General features: G+C 38.7%; 1 protein-coding gene and 1 pseudogene across 1 annotated transcript in view; one reads left to right on the top strand and one right to left on the bottom strand.

The window, feature by feature from the left end:
* The first annotated feature begins 4,859 nt into the window (after nt 1-4,859).
* LOC128029603 (uncharacterized) lies at nt 4,860-4,959 on the top strand (annotated as a pseudogene).
* Nucleotides 4,960-7,177: 2,218 nt separating this feature from the next.
* LOC128029255 (alpha-2-macroglobulin) overlaps nt 7,178-17,996 on the bottom strand; it is a 99,231-nt gene continuing 88,412 nt past the window's right edge. The window contains exons 5-35 of the mRNA XM_052616914.1: nt 16,565-16,617; nt 16,403-16,423; nt 16,043-16,208; nt 15,839-15,923; nt 15,586-15,700; nt 15,369-15,489; nt 15,142-15,251; nt 14,879-15,049; nt 14,559-14,792; nt 14,233-14,445; nt 14,009-14,158; nt 13,700-13,825; nt 13,472-13,559; nt 12,577-12,724; nt 12,144-12,369; nt 11,949-12,075; nt 11,753-11,874; nt 11,603-11,654; nt 11,111-11,194; nt 10,808-10,984; nt 10,577-10,652; nt 10,251-10,407; nt 10,016-10,090; nt 9,771-9,933; nt 9,470-9,663; nt 9,176-9,388; nt 8,950-9,068; nt 7,971-8,052; nt 7,805-7,888; nt 7,601-7,706; nt 7,178-7,488 (exon numbers count right to left, since the gene is read on the bottom strand). Of these exons, the coding sequence (XP_052472874.1) occupies nt 7,448-7,488; nt 7,601-7,706; nt 7,805-7,888; nt 7,971-8,052; nt 8,950-9,068; nt 9,176-9,388; nt 9,470-9,663; nt 9,771-9,933; nt 10,016-10,090; nt 10,251-10,407; nt 10,577-10,652; nt 10,808-10,984; nt 11,111-11,194; nt 11,603-11,654; nt 11,753-11,874; nt 11,949-12,075; nt 12,144-12,369; nt 12,577-12,724; nt 13,472-13,559; nt 13,700-13,825; nt 14,009-14,158; nt 14,233-14,445; nt 14,559-14,792; nt 14,879-15,049; nt 15,142-15,251; nt 15,369-15,489; nt 15,586-15,700; nt 15,839-15,923; nt 16,043-16,208; nt 16,403-16,423; nt 16,565-16,617 (3,899 nt within the window). The 3' untranslated portion in view covers nt 7,178-7,447. The remainder of the gene's footprint in view (nt 7,489-7,600; nt 7,707-7,804; nt 7,889-7,970; nt 8,053-8,949; nt 9,069-9,175; nt 9,389-9,469; nt 9,664-9,770; nt 9,934-10,015; nt 10,091-10,250; nt 10,408-10,576; nt 10,653-10,807; nt 10,985-11,110; nt 11,195-11,602; nt 11,655-11,752; nt 11,875-11,948; nt 12,076-12,143; nt 12,370-12,576; nt 12,725-13,471; nt 13,560-13,699; nt 13,826-14,008; nt 14,159-14,232; nt 14,446-14,558; nt 14,793-14,878; nt 15,050-15,141; nt 15,252-15,368; nt 15,490-15,585; nt 15,701-15,838; nt 15,924-16,042; nt 16,209-16,402; nt 16,424-16,564; nt 16,618-17,996) is intronic.

Raw genomic sequence — 17,996 nt, 5'->3', positions numbered from 1 at the left:
TCATTGTAACCTAGCCCGACTGCCATAGTCCAAAACAATTGCGCCAGGCCACCCACCTCACTTCCCTCTTGATGAAGGGTGATTAAGTTCTGGTATCTCCCCCTCCGTTCCTCCATGGTGGCTGGGGAACCGATTCGAAATCCCACACCGCTGGATCTAGGCATGACGGAGTCCTTCTGTCACGATAGGTATTGGGGAAAAACACAAAGAGAGGGTAGATCCAAATGCAGGTAAGGGTTTTATTTAAACAGAGGGGTAAATACAAAATAAACAGTCATGAGAGACAAATCAAACAAAAAGGGAACCGGATGAAACGGGGAACTCGGAAGAACGGAAAGGTAGAGGAAGTCTGGTGGAACGAGAGAATGAGACACATAGGGTAAGACAAAGCAAGACTGATGGACCTGAAACACAATGACATCAGACAAGGACTCCGTGACATAGACTAAGACAGACTGGGTATTTATACACAGAAGGATAATTGGGAAACAGGAGACAGGTGGGGTGAACAATCAATCAGGTAACAAGGAGGAAGGTGACCATATAAGGGAACAGGAAGTGATCTGGGACAGGCACCGTGAGAAGGAGGACATCTAGTGGAACCCCGGGGAACAACAACCCAGACACTGTGACAACTACTTATCCACTTGATCCGATCCCCACTCACCTCCTTCAAGTGATTTATTCTTCAGTCATACCTTCACTTACTCACATTATTAACTCCTCTCTTCACTCTGGAACATTTCCCTCAGCCTTTAAGCAGGCTCGGTTAAGCCCACTGCTTAAGAAACCATCTCTAAATCCAGCATTTCTCGAAAACTACAGACCGGTATCCCTTCTTCTATTCATTAAAAAGACACTCGAGCGAGCTGTGTTCAACCAGCTCTCTATGTTCCTTGTACAGAACAACCTCCTGGACAGCAACCAATCTGGCTTCAAAAGCAGCCACTCAACTGAGACTGCCCTGCTCTCTGTTACTGAAGCCCTTCGACTTGCAAAACCAGCTTCAAAATCCTCAGTACTCATCTTGCTGGAACTGTCTGCTGCTTTTGACACCATTAATCACCAGATTCTCCTGTCTACCCTCAGAAAGATGGGCATCTCTGGAACCACACTCCTGTGGTTTAAGTCCTACCTCTCTGATAGATCCTTCAGGGTGTCTTGGAGGGGTTAAGTTTCTAAGTCACAACAATTTGTTACTGGAGTTCCTCAAAGCTCATTACTTGGGCCACTTCTCTTCTCCATCTACATGACGTCATTGGGATCTTTTTATTCAGAAGCATGGCTTTTCTTATCACTGCTATGCTGATGACACTCAACTCTACTTCTCATTCCAACCAGATCACCCGACGGTAATTGCTCACATTTCAGCCTGTTTGAGTGACATTTCTAGCTGGATGAATGACCATCACCTTTAAATCAACCTTACTAAGACCGAACTGCTGGTGGTTCCGGCTAACCCATCGTTTCATCACAACTGCTCTATACAGCTGGGTTCATCAACCATAACTCTTTCCAGGACAGCCAGAAACCTAGGAGTTGTGATAGATTAATCAGTTAAGCTTTACAGACCATAATGCTACAACAACCCGGTCCTGCAGATTTGCCTTATAGAACATTAGGAAGATTAGACCCTTCCTGTCAGAGCAAGCCACCCAACTTCTTGTCCAAGCTCTTGTTCTCTCCAGACTGGACTATTGGAATACTCTCCTGGCAGGCCTTCCTGCATGTACTATCAAGCCTCTGCAAACTGATCCAGAATGCAGCAGTGAGGGTTGTCTTCAATGAGCCAAAAAAGCTCACGTTACTTCTCTTCTCATCAAGTTACACTGGCTACCAGTAGCCGCTCGCATCAAATTCAAGGTACTGATGCTTGCCTACAAGACGACCACTGGCACGGCACCAACATACCTATACTAGTTCAATCTTATGTGTCCTCCAGAAATTTGCGCTCTGTAAGTGAACGACACCTTGTGGTGCCATCCCAAAGAAGTTCAAAATCTCACTCACTGACCTTTTCCTGGACTGTGCCCAGCTGGTGGAATGATCTCCCAATATCAATTCGAACAGTTGAGTTTTTACTAATTTTCAAAAAACATCTAAAGACTCATCTTTTTCGCCAGCACTTAACCAACTAATGCTAGCACTTACCTTATCTTTTCTTGTCTATCATATTCTTAAAAAAAATATACAACCAACCTGGCTATGTGTTCTGTACTAGACTAACTGAGACTTGTCATGACACTTGAATACTGTTGTTGTTCTCTTGTTGGTCTGATTGCTTCTATTGTTCTCATTTGTAAGTCGCTTTGGATAAAAGCGTCTGCTAAATGATTAAATGTAAAATGTAATGTAAATGTAAACAGTTTTAACAGCCTTAAGATTTTTGGAAGATTAAATAATTTGGATATACTGTTGAACCTCTTTTTAAGGGGAAGATCCCAATGTGTCCAGATGGAAGGTATTCGGTCAGATCCATTAGAGGCTGTTAGGGGAGTCCCTCAAGGATCTGTGCTAGGACCACTGTTGTTCAGCATATATATAAATTGTTTAGATTTTAATATTGAAAATACAAGGTTCCATTTTTACTCTGATGACACTATTATATATTGTTCAGCTTCCTCTAAGCAACAATCTGTAGCCTTTTTACAGTCTGCTTTCGATATAATCCAAAAAAGGTTTTGTGCCTTGAAGCTGGTCTAAAATGAGAAAAAAAACTAAATGTATGTTATATTCAAACTCCAAAATTTCTGCTGAAAATTCAATTTCTCTTTTGACTTTTCAGGGTAGTCTGATTACATCAGTATCGGAGTACACATACCTTGGTATTATTATCGGTATTATGGTATTGGTATTATAATACATTACATTTTGGTTCACATATCAAACATCTGAGGCAAAAACTTAAGAAAAAATTAGGATTTTATTTTAGAAACAAGTCATGTTTTTCATTTAATGCGAGGAAGAAACTTGTTACGGATCACTCGGGAAGCTGAGGAGTAACAGATGAAGATATTTATTTACAAAAGACACAAGCAGAGGAGCAGGTAGTGAGGAGTGACAAGGAGGTTGGATCCGTGAAGGTAGGGCGATGACTTCGTGGAGGGATGGTGAACCACACACACACGCACACTTGGGGAACTGGGTCTTTGGAGAGAGTAGAAGAGGAGTTAGTCCTTATAGTAAGCATACAGGAATGATCTTGTCGCGAACGTGACCGGACAATGACTGGGTGCGTGTGTGGCTTTTCTAGTGCTGAGGTGAGTGGCTGGTGATGAGGAACAGGTGGATGTAATTTAGAACTCCGGTGAGGGTGTGCGCTGTGATTGTGTGGAGGTGGAACCTGCCGTGTTTGTAACAAAACTAGTGTCTGCTACCTTTTTAACAGTTATTGACTATGGGGATGTAGTGTATCAGCACACGCCCTCTTATCTTCTTGTTTCTTTGGATGCTCTGTACCATTGTGCTCTTAGATTTATAACTGGCTGTAGATTTTCAACACACCATTGTGACCTATACAAAATGGTTGGTTGGTCGCCGTTGAATATTAGAAGGCAAAAGCATTGGTATCTCTTGATTTACAAAGCTATATTGGGTTATTTGCCCTCTTATCTTTGTAGTCTCATTAAACAGAAATTGCCTGGTCATTATTCACTACGCTCTAAATTGATCCACAACCTGTGTGTGCCTTTTGCTAGAACCTGTCACAGTTCTGAATAGAGGACCCAAAAGCAGAGGTTATGCAGTACAGTTTATTGTCCAATAACTTCAAACAAGGAGACTGCCGTCAACAGACGCAGATCTATGAAATAACAAAATGAAGATCCTTGACGGACAGGTGATAGGGACCGGAATCCAGTGCCAGAAGATCAAAGAGCAACAACAGTTCTCCGTCCTCGTGTCCGGTGCAAACCGCTCGCAGACGGCAGGTGAGTGAGGGTCCACTGACAGGAGGTGAACTGGGCAGAGTACAAAGGTTAATGACCAACTCTTACTCACGTAACAACAGGGCAGGAAGGGACAGGACAAGACAAGACTATAGTCTTATAGGGATTCAATTTGGTGAACTGGTTCAAGAAGAACTGGTTAAATTGAATGATTTGTTCGCGAACCGGATATCACTACACTTGAACGCACTCACAACAGACCCGGAAGAGAAGACAATGCTGAATAAAGTAATAGTTTTTGTTATTTTTAGACCAAAATGTATTTTCGATGCTTCAAAAAATTCTAACTGACCCTCTAATGTCACATGGACTACTTTGATGATGTTTTTATTACCTTTCTGGACATGAACAGTATAGCGTACACACATTTTTTATATCTTAAACTTTGTTCCGAAGATCAACGGAGGTCTTCCGGGTTTGCAACGACATGAGGGTGAGTCATTAATGGCATAATTTTCATTTTTGGGTGAACTATCCCTTTAATCCCGCACTCTCCATGTAAACAAATGGCACATGAGTCAAAATAAATAAAAAATTATTACACTTCTAATACAATTTTCTGAAAGATGGTTTTGGTCATTTAATGTAATTATTATCATGCTGATATGTTAAATTGTTCATTTTTGTGATGCAAGTAATTTGATGCAATAAAACCGGGGTATGTCATTATGGTTGATTGTGTCTGAGGGAGTTTGGGTGGGAGTTTGATACTGTGGCTCCACCTCTCAACACTACTGCACAGACTCTGGCTCCAAATGATGTAATTTACTCGAGATTGCAGCGGCCAGACTGAGATGATTTGGCTTTACTTTTCTATAGTGGAAGGAAAATGGAGACGCATCATCCATCTTTTCTTAAAGGTCCCATACTGTCAAAACGATAACTGAGGCATAGGGGCTGTTTAACCACCATATCGCTTCTCTGCCTTTTGGCTAAGATCAAGTGTAGTATCTCTTCTTATCAGTTTATTATACGATACATTCCCTATCCAGGGACTACATTGGGAAGTCATGGCCTAATGGTTAGAGAGTTCGACTCCTAACTCTAAGGTTGTGGGTTCGAGTCTCCCGTCCGGCAATACCACAACTGAGGTGCCCTTGAGAAAGGCACTGAACCCCAAACTGCTCCCTGGGTGCTGCAGCAGTGTGTGTGCTCTTTGGATGGGTTAAATGCAGAGCATGAATTCTGAGTATGGGTCACCATACTTGGGTGTATGTCACATCATGTCATATAAGTTTCAAAACAGTCAGTCCACAGTAAAATGCACACTGCCTGCATAAAGTAGCTGTTTTCACAAACCGTTGTGACTTCCATAAAAGGTTGACATCAGAACCACAAAGCCTTCCCACCCTACTTTTGCCAAACCCCAAACAACATCGGTTCCATAACAGTGCTGAGCATTGCGCAACAAAAACACAGAAAAATGCAAAAAGGTAGGGGTAGGGTTGGTGTAGGGCCATAGAATATACAGTTACAAAAAGGTTACTTTTTTGAGTAACTTACCCAACACTGATCTCTGAGGACTTGAACGAGTCTGATAGATAAAGTTTCTTTATAACAAGCAAAACAGTATACCAGAGATATACTTATAAAGCTTTTATTAGGAATCTTATCTTATAAATTGAAGGTTAGTCAATACTAGTCAGTCGTATCTGGCATAATCTCAGCCTCAGACGTCACGTCCACAGACCATTGGCTGAACATCTGATGCATACGGCATACACGTGTGTGTGTGTGTGCGTGCGTGCGTGTGTGTGTGAAAACACTTTAGGAGTTTCGAAGTCATCATCAGATTGGCTGACTCATACAGGATTTCCGGGAGATGTGTGTGTCATGTGGCGTAATGCCACTTTGACTGTCGGGTAGAAGTCTGCTGTGGAGCTCGCCCCAGTGCAGGCTCGTCAGAAGTGTGGATCAAGGGCGCATAATGGCCGCAGAGGGGGCACTCGTGACCACCCTTCAGAAAGTCTGAAACTCTGATCAAACTCACCTGCCTCTGATTTTATAATGATCCTGAAGACATACTCAAGCGTGTTTGATTAGGGTTATAACTAAACTCTGCAGGAAAGTGGATCTCATGGGCCAGATTTGAGAATCCCTGCCCTATGGTCTTGTGGACTTCAGGGACACGTCCATGCAGTGGCCATTGTAAGTCCATAAAAGACTGCAAGTGAACATGAAGTGTTCCATTTGGGACAGGGCCTTAATCTGGCATAAAGGATCCAGGAATGAAAATGACCACTGATGCCATTAACTTTAGTGAATGAAAAGCAATCAGCAATATGCATTCACATATTTTATTTGAATGTTTCAATATGTGTTGGCACAAATGACTTTATTTGAACGTTTCATTGATACAACATGGCATTGAGTTATTAGAAAAGAAATGTGTGGTGACATCATTGCTTTTATGATGTCAGGAACCGATGATTTGACTTTTTGAACCGGTTCAATGAGCCTAACTGTCTGAAAAGAAAACTGGTTTTTGGAAAAGAATCAGACTTTGATTTACTGTATCAGTGGTGTTGCTGAGCCAGATACTGAAGACAGAGGACGACTGAGGAAGGTCAGAGAGGAATGGCCAGATACGTTTTTACAGGTAAATAGTTATAGGTAGATGATGGAAAATGTAATGCTTGACTATCATTGATTTGGTGACCCAGGAAAAGCACAAGGTTTAACATTCTTTCTCATATATGCTTCTGTTCTTCTGGTTTTCTCCTTATTACTTGACAGTGATGGGATGTGTAACATTTCTATGGAAGGAAGCCCATTTCCACCAATAATAATAATTAAAAAAATAAAGGCGATTTATTTTTTATCTAACAATTCTGATGTTTTTTTTAATTCTCAGAACTGCGATATAAACTTGTGAATCATAAAGTCAGAATGGAATGACAGAAACTTGCAGTTTTGAGCTACAAAGTTACGTCTCACAAGTCTGAATTGTGAGATAAAAAGTCACAATTGCATTTTTTGTTTTCATTCAATGGTGGGAATGATCTTCTATACGTTTCTGACCACCTGGTTTTTGTTAAAAAAAATAATAATTGAGTATGTTTGTTGGTTCATGCTGTTCAATCAATAAAAGGAAAACACAAATATTCTAGAGCTGAAGGCTCTATAATGGTATAAATTGTTGTCTTAGTATTTTAAGATGATCAAAAAGCCGAGCTGAGATAAAACAACCATCATAAAACATCTGATTCTGAAATGTTGCAAGAGCACGATGGTTCTACACTTAAATTTTAATAAATTTCAACCAGTTCACCATTATTATTTTCAACACTTTTATGAAACACATGTTGTTATTTGATAAGCCAAGATTTAAAAAGACATGACCATAAAGTCAGATTTAGGGTTGTGTTCAGGTTTGTGTTGATGGACTGAAAATAATTGTGCCCAGGATAAAGAATAAACATCATAATATTAAACATTTGAATGATTAAACATCTTTTTCCAAGCTGAACTAGGAGCTGATGTGCTTCAGATCTGCCGCTTCATTGACAGTGGAAGGAGTATTCAGTCTCTGACTGATCACCTGAAGAAAAAGATGAATGTTAACATTTATACAACAATGGAAACTTGCACATGGAGAAAATTTTTTTACATTACATGATAAAAACATTCAACACTGGCATATAAAATCTTACTTGGTTGGTAGTAATCATACACTTTCACCACAGCTGGCTTGAGATTCTTCACTGGAAGAACCTGTTTCATTTGTATGTGGTAACTCATTGGAATATTTTTTGGGATCTGTGGGAGGAAACAGTCTCCTCAGTCATGACACTATGGATAAAATGTTTATGAATTGACCTAAACAACATGAAATATGAATGTTGCTATTCTCTCACCTCTTTCAAATACACAATGACATGATCATCTTTAGCATCGACCCGCTCCACAAGTGTCACATACCATGCAGAAGAAGTTCTGAGCTGTGTGGAAGAAGTGCTGGTTAATATTTAAATACTGACCTCTATATATTTTATAAATTTGTGATGAAGCACTCAAATTCACCATTGATGTATCCGCTGTGAATCCAGACAAGAGTTTAATATCCACAATGACCATGTTAGTCCTTTCCTGTAGACCATCATATCTGGAAAAAGCAAATGGAAAGTAATGGTTCTTAAATGCCTCATATAATCATAGTTAACAATTTTTTGTATGTGAATGCTGTTTTAAATATTATGACAAGTTTAGTACAAAGCTTTGTTTGCAAAAGAAATAAGGTTAGCAATTAAATGTTAAATCACAACCATGGAAACATTTTGATTCACGCCAAATGAGAGAGGTACATGAGACCATACATTAAAGCCATTTTTCAGCTTTGTATTGTGTTTTGCGATCTGGTCACAATATTGTCTACAAATTTAACAACATTCCATGAGTTACTCCAGAGTTATGAGTTATAGCTTTAATGTATTGTATGTGCAGAAGACAACATTTTCTCTACACATTTTTTTAAAAACAAATGTTATTTGCTTTGGTACCTTGGTAGAAGACTTGTAGATAATAGACAAGAGATAGTCTCTGTCCTGTCAAACATTAAATTACTTTCATACAGGTGCGATTAGTTGACAATAGCTTAAATGAACGACTAGTAGTCAACTAGGAAAATCTTTAGCTGAAGGCAGACTTCAATATATATATATATATATTTACACACACACACAGGGGTATTTTTGTGAAAAGTGGGGACAGCCCATAGGCATAATGGTTTTTATATTGTAGAAACTGTATATTCTATGGCCCTACACCAACCCTACCCCTAACGCTAACCCTCACAGGAAACTTTGTGCATTTTTACTTTCTCAAACAAACTCATTCTGTATGGTTCATAAGCGTTTTGAAAAATGAGGACATGGGTTATGTCCTCATAAGTCACCCTCTCCTTCTAATACTTGTGTCATACCCATGTCATTATACAAAGTGTCCTGATATGTCACAAAAACATGCACACACACACACACACACGGAAAGTGTGTGTTCTTACTTGACAGTGAATTTCAAGATGAAATTTTGTCCCAATGTTTTGCAGTCTCCCTCAATCTTAGCATCAATGCTCAATGTTTTATTTTCAGTAGGAGTGGGAATGTTGTAGAACTGAGCCACCTGAGAGAGTCAATGCAAACAAAAACACATTTATAATCCATCTCACAGCAAAAGAACCACAAAATGCTAAGAGAAAGTGAATCAGTGAAGCTGAACACACTACAGACCTGCACAGACACACAGGTTGAGCCCTTGACTTCAATGCTGTATTTGGCTGGAACGTTCTGCAGCTGCTTCTCCTGATACAGTAACTTGTTGTCCTGATTGATATCAAAGAGGTGAGTGTCTCCTGCTGACTGTACAGTCACTGTGCTCAAGCCGTCAGAGCTGAACACTTTAGTGGCGTACAAAGACAGAGCCTGAAGAGCCACCACTGTGTCCTGAGAAATAAATGTGTTCAGTAATGTGACATTCACCTGTTATTCAGCAATCACGTGTCTGATTTGAGTAGTTTGAGTCACCTGTGTGGAGGAGAATCCTCCATAGGCATTCTGCTGCTTCACGAGCCAGCTGACAATCCTGTTAGCAAAGCCCAGATCAGCTGTAGTGAGTGAATCTGCAGAGAGAACAGCTAGCAGCACATATGAGCTGATCTCCACTGCCAGAGAATCAGAGTCATCAGCAGATGCAGACTGAGACCAGTGGAGATGAGACCCTTTAGGACACATGGACAAAAGAGACAACAGTAACTCAATGAGCATGACAAAAACAATAGTGCAGTCATAAAAGATAACAGAAAGTCACTGGAAACAGATGTCTTACCCTCTGAAATAGCAACATCCTCCAGTTGCTTAAAAAGCTGCAGTCGAGTGTCCGTATCTCTAGCCAGACTGAAAGTGTACGTGAGCAGAGCAGTGGTGTAAGTGCTTTTGACATTCTCAATGACGGACCTCAGGCAAGACAAACCTTTAGTGACGACAGGATCCTGAGACAAAAATCAGAGAAACAGCTGATGTGAGTTTCATTTTTCTATGAGTTTATAGTGTGTTTCCTGTAGATGAACTTACTGTGACTGGAGTTTCCAGTTCAAGTAATGATGCAGTAATGTAGGCAGTCATGGTCACATTATCATTCACTCCACCCTGAAATGAAGGAGAAATAGAAATAAATAAAAAAAGTAACACACTCAAAACTGTTAGAGGAAAGTCAATCTAGATGCTAAATGTTAATATTAACATTAAAGCTAAAATATAAAAAAAAATACATTTACACTTTTACAGGTAGATAGATAGAGAGACAGACCTTCATTCTGTTGTGGAACAGTCTTCCCTGTTGAATAAAACAGCCGTCTGAATCCCGTCTGCTTATTAACCATTGCTTTGCACTCTGAATAATTTGTGGATCAATAAATATGTATTTCTGTGCTTTGCCAAAAGACCTCAGGACAAAAGCAGTCAACCTGGTGGTTTGGAAGATTTACTTTAAAAATGAAATCATGACAAACAAACAAATGAAACAAATCTCTCAAAACTGATTATTTGAACAGATATAATTTTCTATTTTGTTTTTACTGTGTTATTTAGATTACTAACAAAACTTACTTAACAAAAGAGTGTAAAAATATTTACCATGTATTTCCATCACCATGTCCAAATGTGCTGTATGCACCATCATAATGCTTGTAGTTCAGTTGTCTCTGGTATCCTGTTTAGTGTAATAATGGTTCACTTTAACAGTTTGTTCGGGGTGACACAATGTGTCTGACTATTCAGCTTAATTGAATGACATTCAGGTGTGTTGAAAAATGAGCAGTTTGTTATTAGTCTCAGTATTTTCTTGACATGATTGGTTTCTCTCACCGCTCTTAAGGAAGCCGGTGGCTCTCTCTCGGATGGCTGAAGTGAGCTGCTCAGTGTTTTCCAGATACTGCAGAATGTAAATATTGGGAGAAAGAATAGCCATGTTTTGTTCTCCACAGCCGTACGGCATCCGTAATAATCCGTTAAGATTTCTCAATGCACGACCCAATATGTCTCCTACAAACCAAACACAAATATAACAAAACATTTTGAAATCCAAACTCAAACTCTTCAATTTCTGATTGAATATGTACTAATTTCTGTACTCATTTACTAATTTCTGCTTGTGTATGTATATTTTACCAATGACTGAAACAGAGGATCTGGCTGATCCCTCTATCACATCTTCAGGAAGAGTCAGATTCACTTCCTCTGAGAGACTGTCACCTGTGAACCAGAGAGACAGAAACACACATCAATGATCAGCACAGTAATGCTATAAAAGAACATTCTAATATCATCTGTGAAGTCCCATTAATAATAAAAAAGATCACAGGCAGAAATTTCGATTCAAGCACATTGTAAAAAGAAGAAAAAAATAGACAAGTTTGCAATTTGGCACAACTAGTTGTCATATGAAAGGTTATATTATCATAAAGTTTGTGTTTAGAAATTATTAGTCTAATTAGTCTTTACAGAACAAACATAACAAAAAATGACATTAATCTAAATTCTTTGAGCAACTTTTTGGGAGTTTAAAACTTGCTTGGACCACTAAAAACTAAACACCATCCAAAGGATTCCAGCATTATCGGTGCTTATAGACCAAAATATATTAAATATTTGCAGACAAACCCTTTGGACAGAGTAACCAGCTGTAGGTCTCTGTCTTTTCAGTTCCTTCAGCCTGCAGCATAAAACAATTACATTAGCACATCAAACTGAAGTAAGCAGCTTTAGGATCATGGATAAATGATGTCTGAGAGCCGTTTGACGAGTGCTGACCTGCACAAGCAGACTTCGTGTGACTGTGTCAATGCGTCCTCTCTCTGGCACGCTCACAATCTCATTGTCACACACGGTCTGGGACGCCTCTGCCTCTGCACTGACTGTAATATTCATGATTCCTACAACACAAGACATGTACGTGAAGATATAAGACACAAACACTGAGAAACAATGATTCAGATGGGAAACTCACCAAGAACAGAAGGAGTGAGGATCCATTTAAAGGTTTTTCTTCCATTAGCACACAGACAAGATGAATCCTGATCATCGGCGGAGGCTTTGAGAGTGTAGTCTGATGAAGGAGCTGGAGTCACTTTAACCTGTCAATCAAACACATGATTAGTGGCATATTTGATGTGATTGGATAAGACTGGGTCTGAAGTCTCACCATGATGCACTTAGAAAGATAGTTGAAGACCGTGGCCTTCAGCTCAAAGATCTCCCCGCGGATGATGGAGTAAGGCAGAGAGAGCTCCAGGAAGAAGGGCTGGAAAACTGTCAGCTGAGCAGGAGGAGCCAGACCCAGACCTTCGGAGGACAGACAGAAAGCCTCCGTCTCCCAAGAGGTGATGGTGTCAGGAACCGTGACAGGAACCTGAGCTGATCCCGAGTCCCTGTTGTGGAATTACAACAAAAGGTCTATTTGATTCTGACTCTGCCTTTAAGCATACATTTGTTCTGTGTTATATATAACATTTAGCACAGAAAAAAACTCAGAATCTGCAAAGTAAGATTTTTTTTGTCATCTTGACGAGGGAATATGATGTATTAAAGATATGTTTCAAATATGATGTCAAATGTACTGATTATGTTTCACAGACCCCACTTCAGCAAGTTCCCAGATCCATGTTTCTGGAAAAACTGTCCGAATCGTCACTTCTGGGGAATCTCTGCTAGATGTATGAAAATTATCGCTGACTAGTGAATGCCTCACTGGCACTGACAATGCAATAGGATGATGAAATATCCCTGAAAAAAAAGTGACATTTATAGTAAATGTGGAAATATGTAAATTGACAGCAAATCCAAATAATCATGTTGTGATTAAAACAGCAAATGGAAGACAGATCATCATTATAATAAAAAGATAATTTTCTTTCAGCAGGTTTCTTGGACCAGTGTTTTACTTCCAGTTCATTTTGATTAATGATTGTAGTTTTAGTTTTTTAGGACTGTCAAAGTTTTTTGTTCTTTTTTTCCTTCTTCTTTTTAAAATAATAACTATTCAAAATAAAAAAAATGACATTGCAATAGGTATTTATAGTAAATGTGGAAATATTGACAGCACATCCAAGTAATCAAGTTTATATACTGTGGTGAGTAAAATAGCAAATGGAAGACAGATCATCATTATAATATAAAGATTCATTTTAGAACTTCATTTTAGGGTTGCTTGGCAAAGTGTTTTACTTTCAGATCATTTTGATTAGTAATTTTAGTTTTAGTGTTTTAGGGCTGTCAAAGTTAATGCATCAACTTTCATTTTATATATAAAAAAAGATGTAGGTTTTTCTTTAGTTTTTTTACAAAAATAATAACGATTCAAAATAAAAAATGGAAAAACTAATTACCCCAGAAAAATGTTTGCCTTTTCCTACTACACCACTCTAGTTGTAGATGTGAATTTCAAATGGAACATTTTATATATGAAATACATTTCAAAACAAACACCTTCATATTTTATTACAGCATAAATAATAATAATGCTTCATTTACTGAAACCATCTCGTCTGACATAAATCAGGCCTCTGTATGACAGACACTGAGGGACAGCCAAATTTGTTGCCATCTTCAATCCGACTCTCTGTAAAACGGTAACAAAATTACACATTTAATTGTCAAAAAAGAGGGCTTTTATGGATTTACTTATGAATAAACAGAATATACCGAATCAATATATCCCAGTCATTATTTACTGCACTGTCACTCATGTAATACACCTACCTTTAAAGATTCATAGGTGTTGTCTGTTGGCAGAGCTCGACGGGGTCTCACATGCAGACACTCTCGCTCATCTTCAAGACTGTAAGGATAATCTGACACCGATTGCACTGGCAGCAGGTTGAAGATCTGTGATGAGACCACATTCACACTGATTTCCAAAATTTCAACACTAAATAATTCATATATACCCCCCCCCCCTTTCATGAATATAGTGGGAAAGAATGAAGATTAATGTTCAATCTCCTGAGATCGGGATGTCATCATAAATACTGATGGATCACAGTTTCTGAGGATGGTCTGTTCTCACACCTTTTCAGTATTCAGACGTTTTCCGGACTCCATGATCAGGACGCTCTGATCTACAGCACTGAGGCCACACAGTGAACCAGGCTGAGCTGAGAGCTGGAGAGTGCTTTTCTCTCCAGGAACTGCTTTAGCAGGAGAAAACTGTAGCGAAACCTGTAATGAGAGTAAATATATTTTATTTTAGGACTGAGCCAGAAATACATCTCAATACATATCTCAATACATACCTTGTTACTGAAACATTTTTCAACATCAAATTTTGTGCTACCAGCAGCCACATTTTCACTGGGCAGAACACAGTAGGCCAGAATCTGCACTGCAGGAGCCAGATCTGCACCAACAGACAGTTTGAACGACACTGTGCCACTTGCTGCTCCATTAGAAGACTTCACTTCAACCTTCTCAGATCCATGATGAACGATCACTCCTCTGGACAAGACCTGAAATAGACAGATGACACTTCCATGACAAACTGACCAGTGCAGCCAGTTAATGCTGTTAACAAACAATGAAGGCATCAGTGGACTAATGTACATTCTGCACATGTTCTCACCATATAGACAATGTCAGTTTTGAAGTCTTCAGCAGTCTCTCCAATAAAATTATACTTGATGGTCGTTGTCAACTCAGCATCACACTTTAATGGTTGCTCAATATTCTCTATAATCAGTCCACTTAATGTTGGGGTGTATGGAGTGGCAGGCTGGAAAAGCTGAACAGTTTTTCTATCCATAGAGATGTAAGGTGTTTTGTAACTATCATAACGAAGATCTGGATACACACTTGCCTGAAAAACAAAGCAACTACAATTACTCAAGGAACTGAACTCTTCAGCGAACACAAAAGAGAACTAGGTTAATAAAGTGATCATACTATCAGATTAATATCCCTTTTAGGAAGACTGGATGTATTAAGAGAGAAGCTGGCGAAACCATCGCTGTCTGTTGTGAGATTTAGGAGCAGATTTGAGGACCAAGTTTCACCGTCAAAAAGATAAACCACTTTGTTTTGAATTGGTGCATCTTTGAAATTTGAGAGTTTGATCTGTTGAAAAGAAGAGATTTAAGGAACAAATGATGGGATATTTATGCACAAATCAGTGTTATTAAATTGAGACAAACTGATTTTAGACCTACTTTTCCTTCAATAACTGATCCATGTTCATATGTTTTGGGCAGGTCAGTGAGTGTGACTTTGCCAATTTCATAAGTGACGGACACAGATTTATATTTTTTCATGGTGATCTCTGTAAATTGTTAAAAGAGCAAATTATTATTTATTCAAACAAAATAAAAATAAAACATAAAAAAATGAAAATCAAGAAATGTAGGTAACAGGGATCTGACCAAATCCAACAACTCACCTGTTCCTTCTTCTGTAACCATTGCTTCAACTTTAATAGAATTCTCCAGATTATAGTTTAGTGTGGAGTTGAAAAAGACTGATGCATCTAAGGTATGGGTGGCACAGCCTGTCTTTTTTATCTAATGGTAGTAAATGAACAAACATTAAAGAGTAGTTTACTTGGCTAAAGAGAAGACATATGTACCATTACTTTATTTGCATTTTAACTCACATACCTCAGTGGTTTCCTCTAAACATACTGGATTGCTATCGATGGTAAGAAAATAGGTCAGAAAGTTACGGCACACTTTCACCCATGATTTACCAGGTACAGGCTGCCCATAAGTGTATCTGTGAAAAAGGTACAAGCAACAGATATACAGCCCAGGGCTGAGTTAAGAAACTAATATATTAGGTTGGGGGTTATAGTAAGTAAAAATGGAAGAAAACACTGCTCTCTTAATGCAGGAAATAAAATAGACCACTCACTTTCCGCAAACCTCAATTAACAGTTCGTCTTCATCAACACTGACTTTATCTGGGCTTTGTACAGTAACTTCAAACTTAGGCAAAACTAGGCAGAAAGGCAGAAATAAGACTTATTAGTAGTCAAATTAGAAATTAATATACAAAGATATCACTCATAAAAGTAATCGCACACAATATTATAAATCGTTTGTTTTTATGACTTACCATATTTTTTCACCTCAAAATCATGTGAGATCATCCTTTCACCAATATAAACCCTGAGTCTGTACACACCTTGACGAGCCTCTGGGTTTAATTCATAAGAACGCTGCAAAATCCACCTTGATGAAGAAACATTTGTCCACTGACCAATTCTGTTATTCTGACTGTCCTATTTAATCGCAAAGACACAGTTCAGATATTTAGCTCAAGTCAGCTACACATATCCTGACCATTAATGAATTAATGTAGCCTATAATTACTGAAAATACAATAACTGCAATTTTAACAGAATTTCAGCAGCATTAACAGGATTTCAAAAGTGTACTTGTTATGACTGTACAGAAGAAGGATTTGTGTTCTTACCTCAAGCACGATTGAACCATACTGCAAAAGAGCAAATAATAATAATTCAATGACTAAGGATATTAAAATGATTTAGCTGGAAATGTGTTGTTTATTAATAATGCATTCAACAATGCAAAAGAAAATGAGGGAGATAAAAATTCAAGACAAAACACATCTGACCTGCTGATCAAGTGGTGCAAATTTTGTATCCACGGTAACAACTCTGAAGTTCACTGTGAAAACAGAAATGTGTATTATAAACTCTGCTTTTAACGTGTTAATCTTTTATGTAGTCCGACCGTCATTATAGCATAAAAATAAACCAGAACTATTTAACAAATAGGCCTTCTTACTGAGAAGAATCAAATTTAAGAGCACATAAGGCTGGAGGACATGCAAGAATCTATTTGCATCTGTTGAAACCGTATTAGTAATAGTGACTAAAGTAATATCAAAGATGACAACGTAAATGAAACTAAAGTCTTATCACATTAAATGACAAGAGTTCAGTGGAGGAAAAAGTTCATAATTTAGATCTAAATAACTCAGAGGGACTGGATCTAAATCCTTCAGATGACAGACAGCTCATATTGTCAAGGGAAACAGGCTGGATTCAGTTGCGGATTACACAGAGCCTTTATTAAGCCGAAGAGACAGAGCAGATAAATGATCGTTACACAGTCAGCTCGCATGGACGAGGAATGCCTTCACCCGATCAAGAGAGAAAGAGGGCAGCGGCGACTGACATTAGCCATAACAACGGCCGGAGAGCTGAGGCCGGTGGGTCGGATCGCTAAACTGAGCGACTGCTTGCTCGACAGCCGAGACCAGGGTAATGATGAGAGCTCTAAGACTTCTTAGGAAACTGCATTCACATGAAAGAAGTAGAGGTTAACAGATACGAGCACTGGAGCCTGATGACAAGACACAACATGACTAGGTGAGTACACTGACAAACTAGAAGATCTGAGCTGTTGGTACGAGTAACAACAGTCTGACAACAGACAGAGAAACACAGGGAACTATAAAGGGAAGATATTTAGAGGTAACAGGGACCAGGTGGCAAACAATCTTAAAAACAAGTGGAGAAACAAGGAGGGCTGGGAATCAATCAAACAGACACAGACAGATCAAACAGATTCAACAAATCAAACAGATTAGCCCAGAGACCTGACACATATCTGTGGCTCTGTAATTTACGGATTCCACACATAAAAACCAAAACACATGCTACACATGCATGTGTGCAGCACAAAGCTGCACTGTATGCGGTGACAACTAGTCTTTCAATTCGGTTGCGTTCACCCTGCAGGACTTAATTGAAAAAGTGAGTTTAGTTATAGATTTGTTTTTTTGCTGTCATTTTACAAAAAATATGATAATATAAAAATATAAAAAATATTTGACACTTTGCCCCATTGACCCATTAGAATCAGGTATTTCAGACAGCTATGAAAGATGTTTTGCATGTCCAAGTATCTCTATATCCTATAAAAAGAGTCATATAGTGATTAATATCATCATGTTTTGGTAATTACATGATTTAGGCTGAATATAGGTTTAGATGAGGGGATTTCTTTGGCCATTCTTGTGTTAAAGCAGTTAGCAGTGA

Source organism: Carassius gibelio, chromosome A15 (assembly GCF_023724105.1).
Source record: "Carassius gibelio isolate Cgi1373 ecotype wild population from Czech Republic chromosome A15, carGib1.2-hapl.c, whole genome shotgun sequence".
In the NCBI taxonomy this organism is placed as follows: Eukaryota; Metazoa; Chordata; class Actinopteri; order Cypriniformes; family Cyprinidae; genus Carassius; species Carassius gibelio.
Note: the sequence above shows the minus strand (reverse complement) of the source record. Positions and strands in the feature narration are given on the sequence as shown.